The 21,363-nt window shown below is 45.3% G+C and overlaps 1 protein-coding gene across 1 annotated transcript in view; it reads left to right on the top strand.

Annotated features, from left to right (window-relative positions):
* cdon (cell adhesion associated, oncogene regulated) overlaps positions 1-20,399 on the top strand; it is a 46,362-nt gene extending 25,963 nt beyond the window's left edge. Inside the window, exons 8-20 of the mRNA XM_072694645.1 lie at positions 444-782; positions 2,630-2,898; positions 4,082-4,256; positions 5,152-5,268; positions 6,429-6,635; positions 7,128-7,309; positions 9,460-9,565; positions 12,961-13,083; positions 13,503-13,694; positions 14,106-14,401; positions 15,469-15,548; positions 18,265-18,524; positions 19,678-20,399. Coding sequence (XP_072550746.1) covers positions 444-782; positions 2,630-2,898; positions 4,082-4,256; positions 5,152-5,268; positions 6,429-6,635; positions 7,128-7,309; positions 9,460-9,565; positions 12,961-13,083; positions 13,503-13,694; positions 14,106-14,401; positions 15,469-15,548; positions 18,265-18,524; positions 19,678-19,835 — 2,504 coding nt within the window. The 3' untranslated portion in view covers positions 19,836-20,399. The remainder of the gene's footprint in view (positions 1-443; positions 783-2,629; positions 2,899-4,081; positions 4,257-5,151; positions 5,269-6,428; positions 6,636-7,127; positions 7,310-9,459; positions 9,566-12,960; positions 13,084-13,502; positions 13,695-14,105; positions 14,402-15,468; positions 15,549-18,264; positions 18,525-19,677) is intronic.
* The last annotated feature ends 964 nt before the right edge of the window (positions 20,400-21,363 follow it).

The raw sequence follows: 21,363 nt of genomic DNA, 5'->3' as shown, positions 1-21,363 counted from the left end.
CTACAGTGTCTAATTGTGAATCTGAGACACTTAGACAAGAACCAGTCTGTGAGGTTCTAGACCACTAGGTCAGAACATCTCCACAACATCGGCAAGCAGGTCTTGAGGGGATTGTCTGTGATGCAGTGGTCAGTACCTACCAAAAGTGCTCCAAGAAAGGACAAGCCAGGGTCTTGGGTGCCTAAGGGTTACTAACGCTCATGGATGTCCCACCTCACAACTTACAGGTCTTGGTGCCAGATACCACAGGACACCTTCAGAGGTCTCGAATGGTCAGATCTGTTTTGGTAGCACTAAAAGGGATCTACTCAGTATTAGGCAGACAAAGTTTGTTGTCCATTAACAGCAGTAAAAGCAGTGAAATCCGGTGTTGTTGTGTGGTATCAACTCTAGTGTACCTGTACAGGTACCTCACTCTGTTAACACATATATGTTTATTTTAGGTGAAACCTCCCTGCCTGCGATCCTGTCCCCTCCGGAGAGCGGCGTGTATGCAGAAGGAGAGCCGGTCACTCTGTCCTGTAACGCCAGCGGTCAGCCTCTCCCTGTGATTCGCTGGTACAACTCAGAAGGTCCCATCGCCACGCACCCCGCTCTGCTGCTCCAGGCCCCAAGGGGAAAGGCCTTGCCCCCAGGAGACGCCCCGGCCCACCTTACCATGTCCCGCCCTGGCAGCAGCAGCCTCTACATCCAGGCCGTGACCACAGCCCATGCTGGGAAATACATCTGTGAGGCCTCTAATGAGCTGGGCTCCGTCCAGGCCGAGGCCTTTCTGACCGTGGGTGAGCACGACTGATTTAAGACCTATCCACTGAACACTTTCTACAGCATGCTTTGATGTACATGGTCATCTCGCCTCGCCCCAGCATATATAGTCTCTTGCTCTCTCTCTTTCTCTCCCTCTGTCTTTCATTGTAGCCAGGTGTGATGGCACTCTCCCAGTGGTAGTGTTTATAGAGTACCCAACATTCCTCCGTTAATGGAGAGAGAGGGAAGACGTGAGTCAGACTGAGAGGGCGAGAGAGAGAGAGAGAGAGAAAGACAGAGAGAGGGATTGAGAAGAGAACACTCAGACAACCTTTACCTCACCCACTCTGTTCACTTTCGCGCTCTAGCTGCTGCAGGGCTGCGGCTACATGTCCAAGTGCATCGGGGGATTTGCACTGTGGAGAGGCAGAGAGAGCGAGAAAAGCACAGGAGGGAGAGAGCAGTGTAGTGATGGAGCCTGAGCGTTTAGAGCTGGTCGAGGGCTCTGATGCTCTCTGGTATTTTAATGGTTGGGGTGGAATGTGAGTGCACTGGCTGCAGGCCCAGTCTCTGCTCTACTGTTACCAGCTCTGGGCCTGTTTGTTTTGTAAAGTAAACCAGCGCCACGCACACAGAACCAGGCCGGATCAGAGGTCCAGAGGCATGATGACTCAACCCGGCCCTGCACCACACGCCAAACCCCACGAACGACGCTGTTTACTCACCTACGTTCAATTACCGCTCTTCCCTTGGCTTACAGTGCTGTGGCCAGCCACAGAGCAAGAGGGGCTCACCAATAGACACACACACACACTTTCGCTGTCCTCCAGAAGACTCTGAAAAATTTCCACCTTTCAGCTGCCAAGCCCGTGTCAGGCGTAATAACATTTCCAGCTTTCATTATTTCCCAGGTGGACCGTACTGGCTGCAGCGGGCATTCAACATTAAAAAAAATACAAACAAAGCCTTATTATGTGGTGCCATGCATGCCCTGAGCTCTCACCACTCCTGTGTGAGTGTGTGTGTGTGTGTGTGTGTGTGTGTGTGTGTGTTTTTGTAGGTTGAAATGGCTTTTTCCCCGATATAAAAGTTTTAAGCATGGGCTGGACACAAGTCTGCTGGTGGCGTCCACAGCTCTGTGCACTGCACACTACTTTCAGAGAGGGTTCTGGGAGCTTTTCCCAGGAGCGGATATGAAGTCCTCAGCACAGACAGTCTGTCTGCTGTCTGCAGTGCTCTTAACCTGCCTCTTTATTATGGGTCTTTCCAATACTGGGTCACTCTGGTCATTGCATAATGGTGCCAGTGCGCTAAGCCCTGAGCAATGATTTGAGGATTGCGATTTAATGAACAATATTAATATTTATAAGGACCTGGTAACTTCAAACTAATCTTTGCTGTTGTAACAGTTCAGTCTAGATTACTGTGAGAAGCACGAGTAGATGTTGATTGTTTCATGCCAGTAAATATTAATATTTTATTGGAGGAGCTTATCACTTTGGGGACCACAGCAGGGCTGGATGATATGGTAAAAATAGTATATCATGATATTTAAAGAAATTTTCACGATACATAGTGAATTCACCAGTAGCTGCAGACATTTACAAGTGCTCTCCTGTACCTAGTACAGTGACTTTTATTCTGTTCATTTCTACTCTATCCACTTAAACAGGACTAATTACACCATGTAATGAAACGTGGAGTTAGTCAGTGTTCTTTAAGCTACTGATGATTTTGATTATATATAAAAATATATATGCGTAAAGTCTAAAATGCGTATTGTGTACAATGATTGAAGAAATTGAAGAAAATCCCCCAAAAATACTTGAACTTGTTGATGGAATTTGGGTGTGTATAACATTGTATAACGTTGTTCTTACAGAACCTCAGTCCAGTACCACTGCTGCTGTAGAGATACAGCCCTCCGTTCAGCCAATCCAAAGTGACGAGGGGGAGGAGCTGTTCCTGCCTATGGGGGATGGTGGCGCTCTAGGTCCTCCCACCGAGAAGGCCAGTGACAAACCCACTCCTGAAGCACCTATCATCATCAGCCCGCCCCAAACGCATAAACCCAACATGTACGATCTGGAGTGGCGGGCCGGTCGAGACTGGGGCAGTCCAATCAACGCTTACTTTGTGAAATACCGCAAGGTGAGCACAAGCCTCCTTTTCCTTCTTCAGTGGAAAGCGAAAGCACAAGTTACATCTAACCTCTGAGAAACGCCTGGAAAATCAATGCAGAACACAATGGATTCAGTACAGTGCTATGACACTTGAATCAGACAAGATTTCTAACTGAAATATATGTAAGTAATTGATTCTGATTAGTGAAAAAGTGTCAAATTTGATGCCTTACTATTGCTGTGAGGATTAAATTACATTAGAGAAGTCAGGATGTTGAACTATAATCACCACCCCACCTCATCATCCAGAGAACACAGCTCTTCCACTGCTCCACAGCTCAATGCTTGGGGGCTTTATACCCCTCTAGCCCACGCCTGGTGTTAGACAGCATGGAGCCAATAGGGTCATGATGTTGATCTGCTCCAGAGAGTCCTATTCTATTGGCAGTACTTCTTCTCTACAGGAACTAGACAAGCTGTGTGTGCATTTGCACATCTGTGTCAGCAATGAGTTCAACTTAAAGTAGCAGAATGCATTCATTAGAAGGGGTGTCCACAAACATTTGGACATGTGGTGTATTAATGTGAATACAGTGAGGCTGTGACTTTCTCTCAGATCAGGACTTGCTAGAGTAATCTCTCTTGCCTCACTCGTTCGTTTTTGCAGTGTCATCAGAAATTAATTTATTGCATTTTAAAAAGTGCACATGGCCCCAACCCCGCCTAGCAGGACTCACTCCAAAGCTGGTGCTAACACAAGTGCGAGAGAGGCATGCCAGCAGTGAGCGGTACGTTATTGTAAGGAGTCGGAGTCTGTCATTTCCTCTGTAAATGCTGTGTTTTCTTCAATAATAAGCTCGCTCAGCCCATAAAGAGCAAACGGCTCTTGTTAGGATTGCACTGGCTGAGCTGTCGCGCTGGCTCAGGAAAAAGTGACACAGTGCTCGCTCAGGCATCGCTGCGTAGGCCAGGCCTTTGTCGTCATTCCGAGCAGGGGGGGGCGAGAAAGAGGTGGGAGACAATGGCAGACAGAAACAGCCAGCGTCTGCTGCCTCTGGCCCTGTGTTTGATGATTTAAGCATGTGTGTAAGTTTGGGTGTGTTATTCTTCACCCTTATGTGTGTGTGTGTGTGTGTGTGTGCAACGTGTGTTTATGCATGTGTTTGTGTATAACTCACAGTCTGTGTATGTGTATGTGTGTGTTCCTGTAGGTGGATGACATGGGGAATGTGGTGGGCAGTTGGCACACAGTGCGTGTTCCTGGAAGTGAGAAAAGCTTACCCCTGTCGGACCTGGAACCGTCCAGCCTGTACGAGGTGCTCATGGTGGCCCGCAGCACAGCCGGGGAGGGTCAGCCTGCCATGCTTACCTTCCGCACCGGCAAGGGTGAGGAACGCGACTACACAGACACACACACACGCACCATATTGTTGCTGTCCCTGAACTTTGATGGGGCGGTAGGACCCACTTTATAAAAACATTGTTATTGATTAGAACAGAGCTGCCCAGTGAGACAGCAACCATACACTATATGGACAAAAGTATTGGGACAGCTAATCATTGTTTATTCTGAAATCAAGCAGTTGGTCCTGCTGCTGTGAGGATTTGATTGCATTCAGCAACAATAGCATTAGTGAGGTCAGGATGTTGGGTGGTGACCACCCCACCTCATCATCCCCATCATCCCCAACTCATCCCAAAAGGACTGGATGGAGCTCCACCACCATCATTCCAGAGAACACAGTTCTTCCACTGCTCCACAGCTCAATACTGGGGGGCTTTATACCCCTCTAGCCCAGTACTTCTCTACAGTGACTAGACAAGCTGTGTGTGCCTGCCTTTGCACATCTGTGTCAGCAATGAGTGCAATTTAAAGTAGCTGAATGCCATTAGACGTATACAAATTTGTTAAACTATAAATATGTAACAAAATATAAAGTAATGTATTAACATCTTGATCAGAAACGTATTGTTTTTGTATTTTCTCAACTTTTTAGTCCTCAACCCGCCACAAACAATGCTCTTAAACTATGCTGTGAAAACCAGCATCACTCTATTGATGAACAGTCTGTATATTATGCAGCTCTAACAGTAAAGCATGGCAGGGGCAGTGAGGCTGTAGGGATAAATGGGACATATGGGCTTTGACACAGCCCTGGCATAGCCAGGAAACCACAGTGGGAATAACAAAGCTATGAATCATTACATTTCTCTTAGTGGTTCCCTCGTTCTCTCACTCTCTCACACACCCTCGCTCTCTCTTTTCTGCTGCCATTCTCAGAGAGGAGCTCCTCCTCCAATAAAAACCCCTCCAAGGCACCGTTCGTCTCTCTGCCTGAGAAAACTCCGGAAGACAGTGCTGGCAACACGTACTATGGAGTCGTCATACACGACAGAGGTAAGTCCACGAAACAGGCCGCTGAAGATGAGTGAATCACCAATGGTCCGTGTGACTGGAGTGACTTTAGCATGCCTGATATAGCAGCGTTCTGGAGCCTGAGGAGAGCGGCGTATGATTGAGAGCGTGTATATGTAATAAATAGTGATTAAAGTTGGGCATGTGTGTGTGTGTGTGTGTGTGATAATTTGTTAGAATAGTAATACAATCCTCACCTAATATATCATACAAGTCTTTTATTTCACTAATCCTCTTTGGCTCTCTCTCTCTCTCTCTCTCTCTGTTTGCCTCTTTCTGTCTATGGCCCAGAGCCCGTTCAGTAAGTACATGCTCCACTCTGGCATGCAGTTTGTCTATGTTGTGTGTGTTTCTGTTTATTTTCTCTTTCTCTGTGTGTTTGGCCCTTTTTACAAGATGGATGGTCAGCTGTTTCCACTTCGCAGGAAACATAATGATTTTAGAATAATCACATGGTGGTTTATAGTACGGTCGATTGGGCCAACTGATATGAATGTTTTCTTACTGATTCCAGTGCGATTTTGAGGAGCTTGTAAAACGTTTCTTTGTTGTAGTTGTTATTATTTGTTGTTGTCATGTTAAAAATTACAATTTGTTATATTTTACTTGCTTTTGCTATTTGAAGAATGGTGTTCATGCTTAAATCCACCATTTCACTCTATTTTACTGTGTTTAAGGTAGGGATGTCCCAATCAATTTTTTTTTTGAGGTTTGTCTGCAGCAGCTGAGGATCATGTCTATTAATGATGCCTAGAGGATCGGAATCTTAAAATACCTGATCCTTTAAAAATGCCTGGCCTCAATCTCAGGTCACTGGATTGGATTGGGACATCCTTAATTTAAGGCGTTTTTACAGAAGCCTTTTTTTCTTGTTCTTGTTCTGAGAGTTTGTGTGAAAGCAAACCAGTGCCAATGAGCCCCTCCCTCACAAACAGGTCTGAAATCTGTCTTGGATGCAGACTTGTGTATTCAGGACAGGTGTGAAATCGCCCTAAGTGAGCAGATAATGATAAAGTTTAGCAGCTTTTGTAAACACTGGTAAAGCTTCCAGACCTCGGTACCATCTAACATTATCTCCCTAAGACTATATCAGTGTTGTCCCAGTGTGGCCTAGTTATTAATTTCTTAATTTTGTCCTGCAGTTCCAGAGGCCCCGGATCGGCCTACAGTCTCTATGGGGACAGAGAGTTCTGTTTATGTCACATGGATCCCACGGGCCAATGGTGGTTCTCCAATCACAGCCTTCCGCGTGGAATACAGGAAGCAGGGCCGCAGCGGAGACTGGGTCATCGCCGATGACAACATCTCACCTCTCAAGCTGTCTGTGGAAGTGCGCAACCTAGAACCGGGTGAGGGTCTCATGTATTACTGGGCACATAGGCTTACCTATTCAGCTCTATGTTGTTGAGTCCAGTCACCCGCCATGACTTACAGCAGAAAAAAGCTTCTCAAAGAAACACAAAGATGAAAGTAAACCCCACACTTTTACTCCAGCATGGCTTACTGTAAGCCCTGTTAGGTCACTGTAATGATATAGCAGTAAATAGACTGGACAGGGATGTTGGAGGTAGACTGGATGTGCCATTATTGAACCTCTTGAGTATAAGGGTAAGAAATCCTCTGCAGCGGCTCGACAAGTGGAAACACAGAGCTAACCGGCAGTGCACGGCGTTGTGTTCCGGGCTGTTAGCCTCCAGCACTGACAGTGTGGCAGTTATGATAGTCACAGGCTCTCTGTAGTCACAGAATTAAAGCGTATACCACAAGACTGCTTTCTGCATTTGATGAACAGCACTTAATCCGAGTGGATTTGGTAAGCTTATCCACGTTTCCATCCACAGGTGCCACATACCGCTTCCGCGTCATCGCCATGAACAATTACGGGGAAAGTCCCCACAGCGCCACCTCCAGGCCATACCACGTGGTGCAGACCAGTACACCCATCTCCAACCGCCCAGTGACTGGACCCCATATATCATCGACAGATGCCGTCAGTGACACCCAGATCATGGTGCGATGGACTGTAAGTACTGCAGCAGCACAGACACAGAAATACACTCTGATCAGCCAGAACATTAGCACCGCTGACAGACGAAGTGAAGAACACTGCTGATCTTCATCTACAGTCTCTCCTATCTGTCGAGGGGTGGATCTACATATTAGACAATGAGTGAACAGTCAGTTCTTGAAGATGATGAAGTTGATGAAGCAGGAAAAATAGACAAGCGTAAGAATCTGAGACACTTTGACAAGAACCAGACTGTGATGTTCTAGATAATGACTGGGTCAGAACATCTCCAGAACATCAGGCATCAGATCTTGAAGGGATTTTCAGGTATGCAGTGGTCAGTACCTACCAAAAGTGCTCCAACAAAAGAGGGGACAGGGACATGGGCACCTAAGAGTCACTGATGCTCCTGGAGGCCCCGTCCACCTCACACCTTACAGGTCTTAGAGGATCTGCTGCTAACGTTAGTGTTGGTTTCAGATACCACAGCAGGACACCTTCAGAGGTCTTGTGGAGTTCATGGCTCGAATGGTCAGATCTGTTGCGGCAGCAACTACTTAGTATTAGGGAGATGGTGTTAATGTTATGGCTGATTGGTGTATAGCTCAGTATACTCTCTAAGTATATCCTAATACTTAATGAATTGGCTGTTCCACTCCTCAGATCCACTACTTTGTCATGCACCTTTAATGTCAGAAATGCCTCATGAAGGCCCTATAGCTTGCCTTTACTCTTGGCTTGCTTTGGAAACCACTAGATTAAAAAAAGCCATTGAACCTTTTCCTTAGTTAATACCCAGACACAAGGATACGGCTTTAAAATGAGTGTCTTACTCTAATGTCTAAGCCAGGTGCTCGCGCTTCGCATAATAGCCTAGCCACATCAATTAGGCTCACATTTCTTGCTAAAAAAACCACGCCGAGCTTAAGTTCCCATCAGCCTCCACCACCAAAACCTCTCATGTCATCTGTGAGCTCTGACATGCGGCAAGTGAGGAAAGAGAAGGTTTATTTTTGTTAGTTTTCACCTCCCTGCTCGCTTCATTTGTGTGGACTCAGTGTCAGGGTGTGTGGTGTGTGAGCCTCTGTGTGTGTGTGTGTGCGTGTGTGTGCATGTGTGTATGAACGTATGTATGTGCTTTTTTTCCAAATGCTTTTGCAGGGGGTGGGGGTATTCTATTTCCCATCAGCCCCTGAAAACTTGCCCCATGGCTTACACTGCTAAAGTAGGCCTCTAATTGGTTGAGCCCACTGTGACCATTCAGTAAGGCAGCAAGTGTGTGTGTGTGTGTGTGTGTGCGTTTGCAGAACATATTAGGAGGCCCTGTCCAGATACGGCTGTGGGGAGCGGAATAGAGTGAAGCCTATTTTTAGAGTACGGCATGGGAGGAGAGCGGAGAGCTTTAAATGAGTGGTGTGTTTTAGTGAAATAGAGGAGAGAGAGAGAGAGAGAGAGAGAGATGTGGTTTCTCTTGATGTTTGTCTATAAATAATAGCCATGCGTACTTTGCGTATGTGGAGCAGACAGGGTTCTACTCTGGGGGTCAGTCTGCTGACCTGCTCTGAGGTGCTGCTTGTTTTTTTGAAGCAGGTCTGTGTTTGCTGAAGGATGGAAGCACCCGTTTTTTGGTATACATGGTATGAAAAGGGATGGTTGTCATACTCTGTATATCTGTTTAATACTGATTTTTTTTTTTAAATGCAACCGGACAGAGAATCCCACCAAGTTCTCACTATTTTCAGAGTTTAAATACTGAACAATCACTTGATTAATTGAGAAAATAATCATAAGATTAATCTATAATGAATATAATCATGACCTTACATCCAGCTTGCCTATTTAATTATTAAATGAAGCCATTTTCCATATAATTCTGTTATATGTAATATAATGAATATAGTAAATATGTTGTTCACTTGTTCTTTATAGGGCAGTGTGCAATAATAATAACATTAATAAAAATAATAATAATCATGAGAGGAAGAACAACAACAACAACAAGAGGTGCAGTAGTATAATACTGTAAACGGAGGTGGTTATCATACTGTGAAAATCTCACAGCAACCCTAGTTTAACATCTACAGTGCAGTCTGTAATGCCTCCATTTGTCTCTTTATTTGTTCATTTATTTTACTATCTCTCTCTCTTCTCTCTCTGTCCTGCAGTACACCCCCTCTAGTAACAACAACACCCCAATCCAGGGCTTCTACATCTACTACCGACCCACAGACAGCGACAATGACAGCGATTATAAGAAGGATGTTGTAGAAGGTAAGAAAGCTCGTCCCATGCTCGTATTGAGCCATTTTCATTTGTTCATCCACTCTCAATGGCAGGCTCTTACATATGCCTACATCCTCAGCTAGGCATACTGACATACACTGAATGGACAAAAGTTTTGGGACACCTGCAGTTGGGGTAACTGTCTCTACTGTCCAGGGAAGGCTTTTGCTGTGAGGATTTGATTGCGTTCAATGATAAGTGTTAGTGAGTTCAGGATGTACTGAATGATGATCACCACCCCCCAACCTCATCATCCCCAACTCCCCAGCTCATCCCAAAAGTACTGGATGGAGCTCCTCCACCATCATTCCAGAGAAGTTCCTCCACTGCTCCACAGCTCAATGCTGGGGGGCTTTATACCTGTCTAGCCCACGCCTTTAGGCATTAGGCAGCATTTGTGTGTATTTGACAAGCTGTGTGTGTGCATTTGCACATCTTTGTCAGCAGTGGGCACAACTTTTCTGAGACGCTGCCTAAAAATCCTCTGCAGGATGATTCCAGGTCAAATACAGCTTAGGTAACTTAGCATAGCGACCACATTTAAGGTTTGTCATGACATTTAAACTTTTGGCCTACGTGCTGAGTACGAGATGCATGTGAGGTATTTTTACACCATCACTCAACTGGAGCCAGCTGTGGTACCTAGAACCCAGATTCAGACAGTGTTACTGGCTACGTGGGTCAGATAAAGTAGTAAGTGTGTCCTTTGCTGTCTGGAGGAGCTCAGAATTGTAAAGCTGCAGTCACATTGTGTGCCTGTGTTGGGTAATTTACCACAGCTGAGAGATAAACACAACAAGCTCTAATCTTAAGTAATGTCGCCGTGTCCCTCTTAAACACAGCAGCTAGTGCTCGGGCAATCTTAAAGGGTCTTAAAGTCTCTGTGAAGGTGAAGGAGAAATAGAAATGAGGTCTTCTGGCCTGTATATGACTTTCTGCTGTGTAGAACAGGCATGTGCTGGCCATACTGAGGAGAGGTTCACTCAGATAGCTCGTTGTCTCATAGTTCATACCCTTTTCGACCCCAGGTCCGCTCGCAGAACAGCAAAGAAGCTTCTCCGCCACTCAGGGCCCCGTCCTCTCACAGCAATCGCCAACAGAAAACCCCCTGACCTTCACCAGGGGGCACAAACAGCCTCCAAAGCTTTGAAGAGCGAATATATATTAAATATCTAAATTATTAAGGAATAAGTTAGAAAAATAGCAAACATTTATAAAACAGTTACTATTGAGTAGGAAGGCGTTGTTACCTTCAAACACTCCCATCAGTTGCCTCTAAATTTTTTTATTATGAAGCCAGTTTGGAAGTATGGGTCCGGACTTTTTTCCTATTAGCTCATGTTTCCAGTGCAAATATTGACTGCTATTGGAAGCATCTTTTCAGCCTCCAAAAAACAATGGTTTCGGGTGTGTTATCTTTATGATTCCTCTGTTAAATCTCTTTATTTTGAAATTAAAGCAAGCAGCTTTTACACAGCGCAAACTAAATATATAAAGTAATGCTCATCCAAAATTTGAATAACAAATTACTCAACAAATTCAGCTGGATCCCACTTATTATTCCTGAGCCGTTCTCCTAGGCCCTGTTTACACCTGGCATTAACAAGCAGTTTGTATCCGGACAGTATCTGGATTAGACCAGATTCTGTTCACTCTTTATTAAAATGTGACTCCAGTGAAATCAGATGAGATCCAATTTTACTTTCCTGTGTAACAATCACACCAACCTGTACATCCTAAAAACAACTGTCCAGAAGGAATGTGGAGCAGTTTAGAGGAACGGTGGCGTTCTTCTGCTACAGAATAGACCAACAGATTGTTCTCGCATTCCTTTAACGGCTCTATTAGAAAAAGCGACAGACCATTTAAACCACAAGAGAACAAACTGTAATACTGCCCTCATCCACCGGGGAAAGAGCATGAGCATGCATACACACACACACACAGTAGGAAAGAGACATAATACAGACGTATTTCCGCTTGCCTGACGAAATCTGATCACAGAAAACTTGTTTTTTGAGTTTGAGTGATCTGATCGTAATCCAATCCGATCACAGTGCGTCTTGGGGGTGTTAAATGCAGACAAGGGAATTCCCAACGTGATCCGATCACCACAAACTCTGCTAATGCCAGGTGTAAACAGGCTCTTAGCTGATCCATGAAGCTACAGACCACACAACACAACACACACACTTCATCCCCTTGCTCTGAACACTGCACTCATGCTTGCAGAGCAAAGGATGCGGCTGCTCTGGCAGGCGAGGGGGTCGGTATGAGGTATGAGGTATGGAGTGGACCTATGTACCAGGGATGTGTTTCTGTGTGTGTAATGGATATCCTGTGTGCGAGGGGGCGGGCCGAGGGAAGCTCATTCTGCTGATTGATGTGCAGTGAGTCTGGAGCGTGGCGTAATGAGCCAGGCTAAAATGTGTTTTTAATAAATGGCTGGCTCTCTAATGGGCCCGAACTGAAACTCTACACTGCGGACTGCGAGAGGGGGCTTGTACGGCTGAGAGGAATGTTAACAGTGATCCCCAAACCTCCCTCACTTTTTTTTCTTTCTTGAGTTATGTCTCTCTCTCTCTCTGTCTCTCTTTCTTTCTGTTTCCCTTTTCCTATGGTCTAGTGTTCACCTCAGTGTTGCACCTCAGAGCAGCAGACCTGAGCTGCATGCTTGCTCAAATAAGCTGCGTGTGTGTGTGTGTGTGTATGCAGTTGCTATTCAGGCCTTATTCAGGTGCGTACACAAGAGCAACTATTTACACGCAGCATGTGCTGCAGTGTTTGATTAGAGAGCTGAGTCCGAGTGCATGCATGTGTGTGTGTGTGTATTTGTTTTTAATACATTGTCAAGACAGAAATGCCCTGCCTCTGTAGGAAAACTGAAGAAAACCAGCTGTGCCAGAGGAAAAAAAGTTGTTTTATCAAAGGTGTTTAATTTTAATATTAAAAGGACCTTAACTATTAACTTTTGTTACTAAACTTAAGGTTATGATGCATAAAGGCAATTACAGTTATATATGTGTCCATTAAACATACAGTAAGTCCTGCCACAGGAAAAAAACAAACAAACGTGAGCACGTATATAAGTGAGCCGAGCTCACAGGGCCGCTGTGTGTTCTGAAGTCTGAGTGTGTGCAGTGCGGTGGGAATTACTGGAACCAAGCCAGAACAAACATTAAGCTGCCTTATAAGGAGCCTGTCTGGAGTAAAGCATGTGTCTGAGGCCTCGTGGGACTGCGCGAGAAAGCGCGAGAACGAGAGACAGAGAGTGAGAGAGAGTGAAGAGGGAGAGCAGAGGGAACAACACATGCTTTGAGAGAGGCGGCCCCATGTAATTATGCCACGCTAACCCCCGCCCTCTTCCTCTCCCCTTCCTGCAGGAGTCAAGCGCTGGCACATGATTGGTCAGCTCCAGTCTGAGACGTCCTATGACATCAAGATGCAGTGCTTTAATGACGCGGGAGAGAGCGAATACAGTAACGTGATGATCTGCGAAACCAAAGGTGAGAGAGAGAGGGAGGGAGGGAGGGAGAGTGAGGCACTGAGACTGTACTGTTATGGGAATGCTGCACTTAAACCGAAGACAGGAGGCTATAAAAGTCCCTGCTGTAATTACAGCCCTGAACACAGCGATGGTTTTATTAGAGCCAGAGACAATGGCTCACATTGTGCCGCTTTGCCTTTACCTCATGTGCTAATGACTGCTATTAATACAGGCCTGGTGAAATCACAACAACAAGCCTCAAAGCACAGAATCGGCGGCTGTTACCACTGCAGTTCTGAACCTGTACAAAAAAAAAAGAAAAGAAAGCAGGCTGAACAGATGTGTGTTTACAAAATCCGTGCATGTTTGTACGTTTCATTGCATGCCACTTACGGCCATATGTAACCACATCCACTCGTCCCCCACCTCTCTTCGCAGCCCGTCAGCCTCCAGGTGTTCCCAGCCAGCGGCCCATCACCCCACCGGGTATTTACCCTCACGACCCGCCCAGCTCGGCGAGTGGCGTGCTGTATCTGATCGTGGGATGTGTGCTGGGTGTCATGGTGCTCATCCTGCTTGTCTTCATCATTATGTGCCTGTGGAGGAACCGCCAGCAGCAGAACATGCACAGTGAGTCCAGATCCAGACCTGTGGAGAAGTCCACTGCCATGTTTTAGGAGCCTCCAGCAGGCCTCAGCAGGGCCCTTTGAAGCTCTTTCCCTCTCCCTCTCTCTCTGTGAATGGGGTTAAGTAACAGAGTAAACACTGTGGGCTGTGTGTGTGTGTGTGTGTGTGTGTGTGTGTGTGTGTATGTGTGTGTGTGTGTGTGTGTGAGTAAAAGTAGTAGCCCACATATTCCACTCCCAGAAATAGGCTACATTCAGCCCATGTGGTGTGTTCTGTTACAGATGTGTTCAGCCACAGCTGGCGAGTTTGTAAACAAGTTATGTGCTGGTTTATCAGGACCTGAATTTTTTTTGATAAACTGGAAAATTTAAAACATGACAAAACATCTCCATCTCTCTATTTCTCTCTTCCCAGAGTATGACCCTACCAGCTACCTATACCAGCCCGCTGAGATGAATGGCCATGTTCTGGAGTATGCAACCCTTCCAGGCTCCAGCCGGCTAAACGGCAGCGTGCACTCTGGCTGTGGCCACGGTGGGCCCGTCATGCCCCAGGGTTGCCACCACCTCCACCACAAACTCCCCAATGGCTTGACACTGCTCAATGGCTCTGGTCCCCTCTATCCTGCTGGACATCCGCACAGCCACGACACCCCCCTGCCCCACAGCACTATGGACTATGAGCACACACACCCCCACCACATCCACAATGTGAGTGGCCACACAGGCTGATCTGTAAAGACTGTAGCTAGTCCAGTTATTCATTTGTATAGATTTTTTGTTATTGTAAATATAATAAATAATAGATGTACAGGCCTATATAGTTTTACATGGATTTACATGCTTTTAAACTGAAACAGGCTCCAATACATTGGTATTAGTTATACATATATCACATTGTAATATATATCCAAATGTTTGTGGACCTTTTCATGAATGCATTCAGCTATTTTAAGCTGCACCCATTGCTAAAACATTGCTGAGCTTTTCTAGTCCCTGTAAAGAAGTACTGCCAGTAGAATAGGACTAATAATAAACAGAAAAGCAGATAATAAACATGAACCTATTGGCGCCATGCTGCCTAATTCCAGGCGTGGGCCAGAGGGGTATAAAGCCCCCCAGCATTGAGCTGTGGAGCAGTGGAGCTGTGTTCTTCGTAATGATGCTGCTGCATCATATAATAACGCTCTTGAGGCTGAATGCAATCATGTCCTCACAGCAATGCTCCTCCAAAATCTAGTAGAAAGTCTTCTTCCTAGGACAGTAGAGAAAGCTACTCCAACAAAAGCAGGAGCAGTTCATTTTAATATCCTTGATGTTAAAGGAAATACAGAATGAGCAGGTGTCCCAATACTTTTGTCCATATAGTGTAGCATGGTGTATGCAGTCTTTCTTATTAAGAGAATAAATTAAATTAGGGGAGAGTATGGCACAAACTAATGTGCAAAGATATGTAACATGGCAGGTGTCCCAATACTTTAGTCCACGTAAACTCAAACAGCAGAAACTAATAAACAAGCATTACTTAGTGCTGCTTAGAAGGTGGAGGTCCTGTTGTGTTTATAATATCCATTAAAAAATAAATGCTTAAATGAACCGTATCAGCTCTAATAATCGATCAGCAGCGGTCAGGTGATGATGTAATAATAGTAACAGGCCTAGTCGGGACCTAATGCATGGTCAGCAGCTGCTTTTCAGTGCTGGCTGAAACATCAGCGTGGAGGTGTGTGGCTAGTGGGTGAAAGACTGGAAGGTTAACCGTGTTTTTGCTGTGGCAGGGGGGAGGAATGTACACAGCTCTGCCCCAGACGGACTCCTCCGACTGCATGAACTGCCAGAACTTCTGCAACAACAACAGGTGAGAGAAAGAAAGCTGTTCAGCATGCTTCCAATCAGCAAACCAATCATCTGCTTCTCGGACCACCTCTGACCTGAGTGTGTTCTGGTCCAGACACGCGGATACACACACACACTGCGGCATGCGTCCATCAGTGAAGCTTGTTTATGTATTCTAGTGTGTCCGGCACTAACAGTTTATTCGGAGTGCAGCCAGTGGGGATCTCTTAATGAGAACAGTGTTTACTTCCTCCGGGCCCGGCAGGGGTGGTGGTGGTGGTGGTGGGAGGGGGGTGGTGGATGAATGGAACTGATATGAGTAAAAGTCATTCAGAGCTTACTGTGTTTGTGTGTGTGTGAGCATGTGTGTTAATCTGTTTCTGAGTTTATTTACCAGTGTGTGTGTGTGTGTGTGTGTGTGTGTGTGTGTGTGTGTGTGTGTGTGTGTTTATATCCTAGTGTTTTGTTTGTTTTCGTGTGTATGCATGTGTGTCTGCGAGAAGCCAGCTGCAGCTTTGTCTTACGACTCAGCAGAAATGGTCAGGCCTGTGCTCTGATAAAGAGCCCACAGGAGCCCAATCAGACCGGCGGCTGATAGGATTAGAGCAGTGATCTTTGATAGGATCAGTGTGTGAACACGATGCTTAGGAGGCGCTCACACAAGACTTCTGTATGTGCCAAAAACACAGCAGTTGATTTCAGTGAGAGCGATGCACTGACCAACACGGCCTAGCGCTCCCTAGTGCTTTAAAAAGGTCACCAGAGTTTAACCTATGATGGCGTGTAGTACAGCTTACCCATGTATCAGCCAGCAGGAGACAGGAGTGTGGGGTGGGGCTTCAGGCAGTCATGTGCTGTGTCTGAAAATCCCTATTCCCTCTCCCTCTACATGTGAAAATCCAGATGACTATATAGAGCTATAATGAACGACTTCGGACACCTCATAATGTGTGTGAGCTTAAATGAGTTTCATATCAATCATATTGAATCAGCTCACAACAGACCAGCAAAGCATAGCTATAAAGAAGACTCGCAGCCTTTTTGTACTGTAGAAAACAGTTGATTACCACAGACAGTAATTATTCTGTGCTTAATTAAAGAACAGACTCAAAGGGGCCTCAGCACCTGCCTAACTACAGGGTATCTGGCAACTGAGAGTGAAAAACACTACAGTATCCCTATAGTAGGAATGTCCTGTTCCGACCCAGTCATATTTGAATGGATCGGATATCAGCTATTTTAATCCCAGTCCAATTCTGAGTCTTTATTTTAACCATGGGGTTCAGAGCGCCATCTGGTGTCCTCAAGGCACCATTAACAGACATTATCTCCAGCCGGCTGCAGCAGCAGTGTGGACGTTCTCAGAAGGTAAATAAAGGAGTTGAGGTTCTGCAGTGTGGAGCTATTTTACAGTGGAACCTGAAAACAGACCATAATATCTGACCCTTTATAAAACTCCTACTGAAAGGCTCTGTTTTACCAGCGGGAGAACCGCAGAACCGCTCACTCGCCTTCCTCTGTTCTTAACCCAGCACTGAAGAACCCGTTCAGAACCGAGTGGAGGCTAACGCTAATGCTAACACACACGCTATAGAGACCCCAATCACACACACACACTATTAACCAGTTACTACACACCAGTAGACCAACAGTCTACTGAATCCAGAGTGTGTACCACTACACACACACACACACACAGGAAGTGATTAGATTAATTGGCCTGATTGGTCAGGGAGGAGAGTCAGACTGGATTATAAGATATTAAACACTATAAAACATCATTTTAAGTCTCGACTAAACTAAATGAAGTCCAGAATGTCTGATTATAGAAACTGATGCTGAAATAAAGGGATTTTACTGATCAGATTAATCAGCAGCTCGTCTGATCTAAACTGTGGGACTGGATTATTTATACAAACACAAAGATCAGATCAGATTGGATCGGCTGATACTCAGCATTAAGAGACTCAGATTCAGTCAGGGGCTCAATAGTCTTGTAGTAAAGTATAGTATATTATTCCTGTAATATAATATAGGGTATTGTTATTTAGAGTGCTCACACTCATAAACAACGGCTGAAATCGGACATCCGTCGAACAATCTGTCGGAAGTAAACATCTTTCTCAGTGAGCGCCACTTGAGGCACACAACCATGTGATGGTTGCTGTCAAGAACAAACATGGTGATGATTAGGACCAATCACAGTCAGTCAGAACAAACAACACCGTGATTAGGACCAGCCGTGGTCAGGTAGTCAGTACTACTGGCCTTAAACACACACACCCACTAGTGATGCAACCGGAGCAAAGTTACAAGCCCAAAACAGCAGCAGTGGCAAAACAGCACAAACAAGCAAACATGATAATGAAGATTATGAAAACCATTCCTAACTCTTACTGAACACACACACACACACACACACACACACACACACACACACACTCATATCAGCACAAGTGCAAAAGCTGGCCTGGCCAAGTCCTCATTACTGCTCTGCACTCTGGCAGCTCTGAGTGGGAAGAATTGACACTTTGGCAAGCGAGCCCCAGTTAAGAGCCATAGGGTGTGTATTAATCATACAAGTGTATTTGGAGAAAGTTTTAGCGTGTTTGGTCAAAGTGCCGTGTGGAGAGCTTTGGGAAAGGACTGCTCTACTACTCAGTAACCTCTCTGCATATACTTCCCATATAGTGTCTGATCTCTGTGTGTGTGTGTGTGTGTGTGTGTTTCCTGACCAGGTGCTACACGAAAGCCAACGGCAATTTCTCCGGCACTCTTCCCCTAATGCACCGCGTGGCACCCTGCCAGCTCGACGGCCTCGAGATGGTACCCCTGAACCACGGGTCTCCCCGCTGCCGTGGCGACGACAGCCCGCAGCATCATGGGAGCAGCGAGCAGGAGGTGGCTGAGGATCCAGATGAGGACACGGGCCTGACCGCTATCCACAACCACTCCTGTGTGCAAGTGGACGTGGAGCCAGGCGTCGAGCAGAGAGGAGGTGAGCCAGAGGACCAGAACACGTCAATCAGATTCTGAACTGAGTCATTTAGCAGTGATCATTTCAGCTTTTCAGACCATTTTCATGGAGGATATGTCCAAATGTTTGTGGACACCCCTTCAAATGAATGCATTTAGTTATTTTAGGTTGCAGCCTTTGCTGACACACATGTGCACAAATGCAAACACACACACACAGCTTGTCTAGTCCCTGTAGAAAAGTACTGCCAACACAATAGGACCCTATAGAGCAGATAGACATTCACCTATTGGCACCATGCTGCCTAATGCCAGGCATGGGCTGGAGGGGTATAAAGCCCCCCAGCATTGAGCTGTGGAGCAGTGGAAGAACTGTGTTCTCTGGAATGATGGATGGTGGAGCTCCATCCAGTACTTTTTTGTGATGATTTGGGGATGATGAGGTGAGGTTTCCATTGGGTGGTGATCATCCAAACTCACTAACATTCTTGTCACGGAATGTAATCAAATCCTCACAGCAATGATTCTCTAGAATCTAGTAGAAAGTCTTCTTCTCTGGACAGTAGAGACAGTTACTCCAACAGAAGCAGGAGAAACTCTTTTTAATCCTCTTGATTTCAGAAGAAAGAATGAATGACCAGTGTCCAAATACTTTTGTCCATATAGTGGATAGCCATTGCCTTTTTTCTAAGTGACTTTTCTACCTTCTTGCAAATTTGTGTGTTAGTTGAATTGAGTTGAATTGGGTGGGACTCTGATATTCAGTGTTCCCTGTAGCTGTCCGTACCACAGCCCTGCCCCTTACAAACCAAACCCTCTTTTAAATTTTGTCAAACAAACCACCCCGCTAACTAGAATTTTAAAAACACTCTGTAATCAGGGTAGAAATCACTGTAAGGCACAGCTGTAATTTAAAAATCCAATTACAACTAATGTCTCCAGTGTCTGAAGTCTACAATTTCACACTCCTGAAACTGGCCTTTGCAAAGCAGCTCATCAACAGAGCCGTTCTGTTAAAGCACTGATGGACCAAAGTCTCTAAACTCTAAATATCTAAAGCACAGTGCTGAAGTTCAGCCACTTACATATTGACCTCCTCAGTACTGTAGACATCTGCCAATCTCTCCAAACACTCTTACTGAGTCCTCTCTCTCTCTCTTTCTCCCCGTCTTCAGAGCCAGAGGAGCCGGTGCAGTGTGTGGACATGGACGGGCCGGTGGTGTGCTGGGAGAGGCTGGGCCTGCCTGATTTGGACTGTAAAGAGAAAACAGCCTGGATCTCCAGTGCAAGTCTGTCTGGAGAGCTCATCCAGCCCACAGCACAGGAGATCTGAATAAACACATACACACACCATGAGCAAATGCACACACAGACATTTTTACATGTACACACACACACACCGAACATGCGTACACAGGTGAGGACTGGGAAAGGAGGAAGACGGCCAGCGATGGCAGGATCAGAGACTATGAGTAACCTGAAGGACGCTATACTGACTGACCGCCGGGCTGGATGAGGGTGAGCGAGGAGCAGAGAGGGATGTAGAAACAGAAAGGAATGACAGAAGCATGTAAAAAGAGACGCAGAAGGACAGATTCTGGAGGAGCTCAATCTGACCCATCTGTGGAAAGGACTCTTGGGAGGGGGGGAAAGAAACTCTTTAGATGACTTATTTATTTTTTTGTAGTAGTAAAATATTATTTCATATGAATGTATCTGTTTTAAGAAAAAAAGGTTCATCTTTTATATTATTTATGCTTTTTTTGATGAGATACTTTTTATTTTTTTGTCGTTTTCTTGTGGTTTTATTTTTGTCTCCTGCCGTCCACACAGTGTGGAGTTTAGCCATTGTATTTGTAAAGTTGTGTAATAATATAAAGAGAAGATATGGAAGAGACAGCTCTGATTTTGGTGCTTTTCATTTTTTTATCAGTGGTCTGAGGTTGTTGCAGGGTCACAGTTTCATGGTGTATGACTGGACACTTGCACTGTGTAGACAAAAGTATTGGGACACCCGCTCAAGGATCTTTTGTTGGATTAACTGTCTGTAATGTCCAGGGAAAAAGGTTTCCTGCTAGATTTTGGATTTAGGATTCGACTGTATTCAATGACTGGAGCGTAAGTGAGATCAGGATGTTGGATGGATGATGATTACCACTAACCAGATCACTACTATTTACTACACTGTAAAAAGTGTCTTGTCCGTCATCAAAAGTGACTTGATTTATTCGGGTTTATTCAACTCAAATACATACTTTTGGGCTTGATTGTATGAACACCTTTTTAGTGGACCTATTTAGTGGACTTGAAGCTTTGATGCTTCAGGCTTCTGGTTCTGATCACGACTACTGGGAACCGATCAGTATTATTCACATTCAGTCACTTTGATTGACTTTGTTGACTTTGTTGATTTATTTCTACAAACATTTTATTTACAGATTTAAATACATTGATTTTTGGCGACAAAAAAACAGGCAGGTCTTGTGGGGTGTTCCCGGCATGCAGTAGTCAGTATCTATCAAAAGTGCTCCAAGGAAGGGTCATGGACACCTACGGCTCACTGATGCTCATGGAGGCCCCGCCTACCTCACAACTCATAGAACTTAGAAGGACGTGTCTGCTGCTATCATCTTAGTACTAGACACCACGCGGCACCTCAGCGGTCAGAGCTGCTTTGGCAGCAGAAAGGGAATCTATACAGTATTAGGAAGGTGGATCACACACATCATATATAGCATTATATATAGAATATATCAAACTAGCATTTTTAGCAACCATCTGCAAATCTACAAGGATAACCTCAAGAGAACCCAAATAAGACTCTAAATAAGATAATAAACATGAACCTATTGGCTCCATGC

The sequence above is a fragment of the Salminus brasiliensis genome, chromosome 13, assembly GCF_030463535.1.
Source record: "Salminus brasiliensis chromosome 13, fSalBra1.hap2, whole genome shotgun sequence".
NCBI lineage: Eukaryota > Metazoa > Chordata > Actinopteri > Characiformes > Bryconidae > Salminus > Salminus brasiliensis.
Note: the sequence above shows the minus strand (reverse complement) of the source record. Positions and strands in the feature narration are given on the sequence as shown.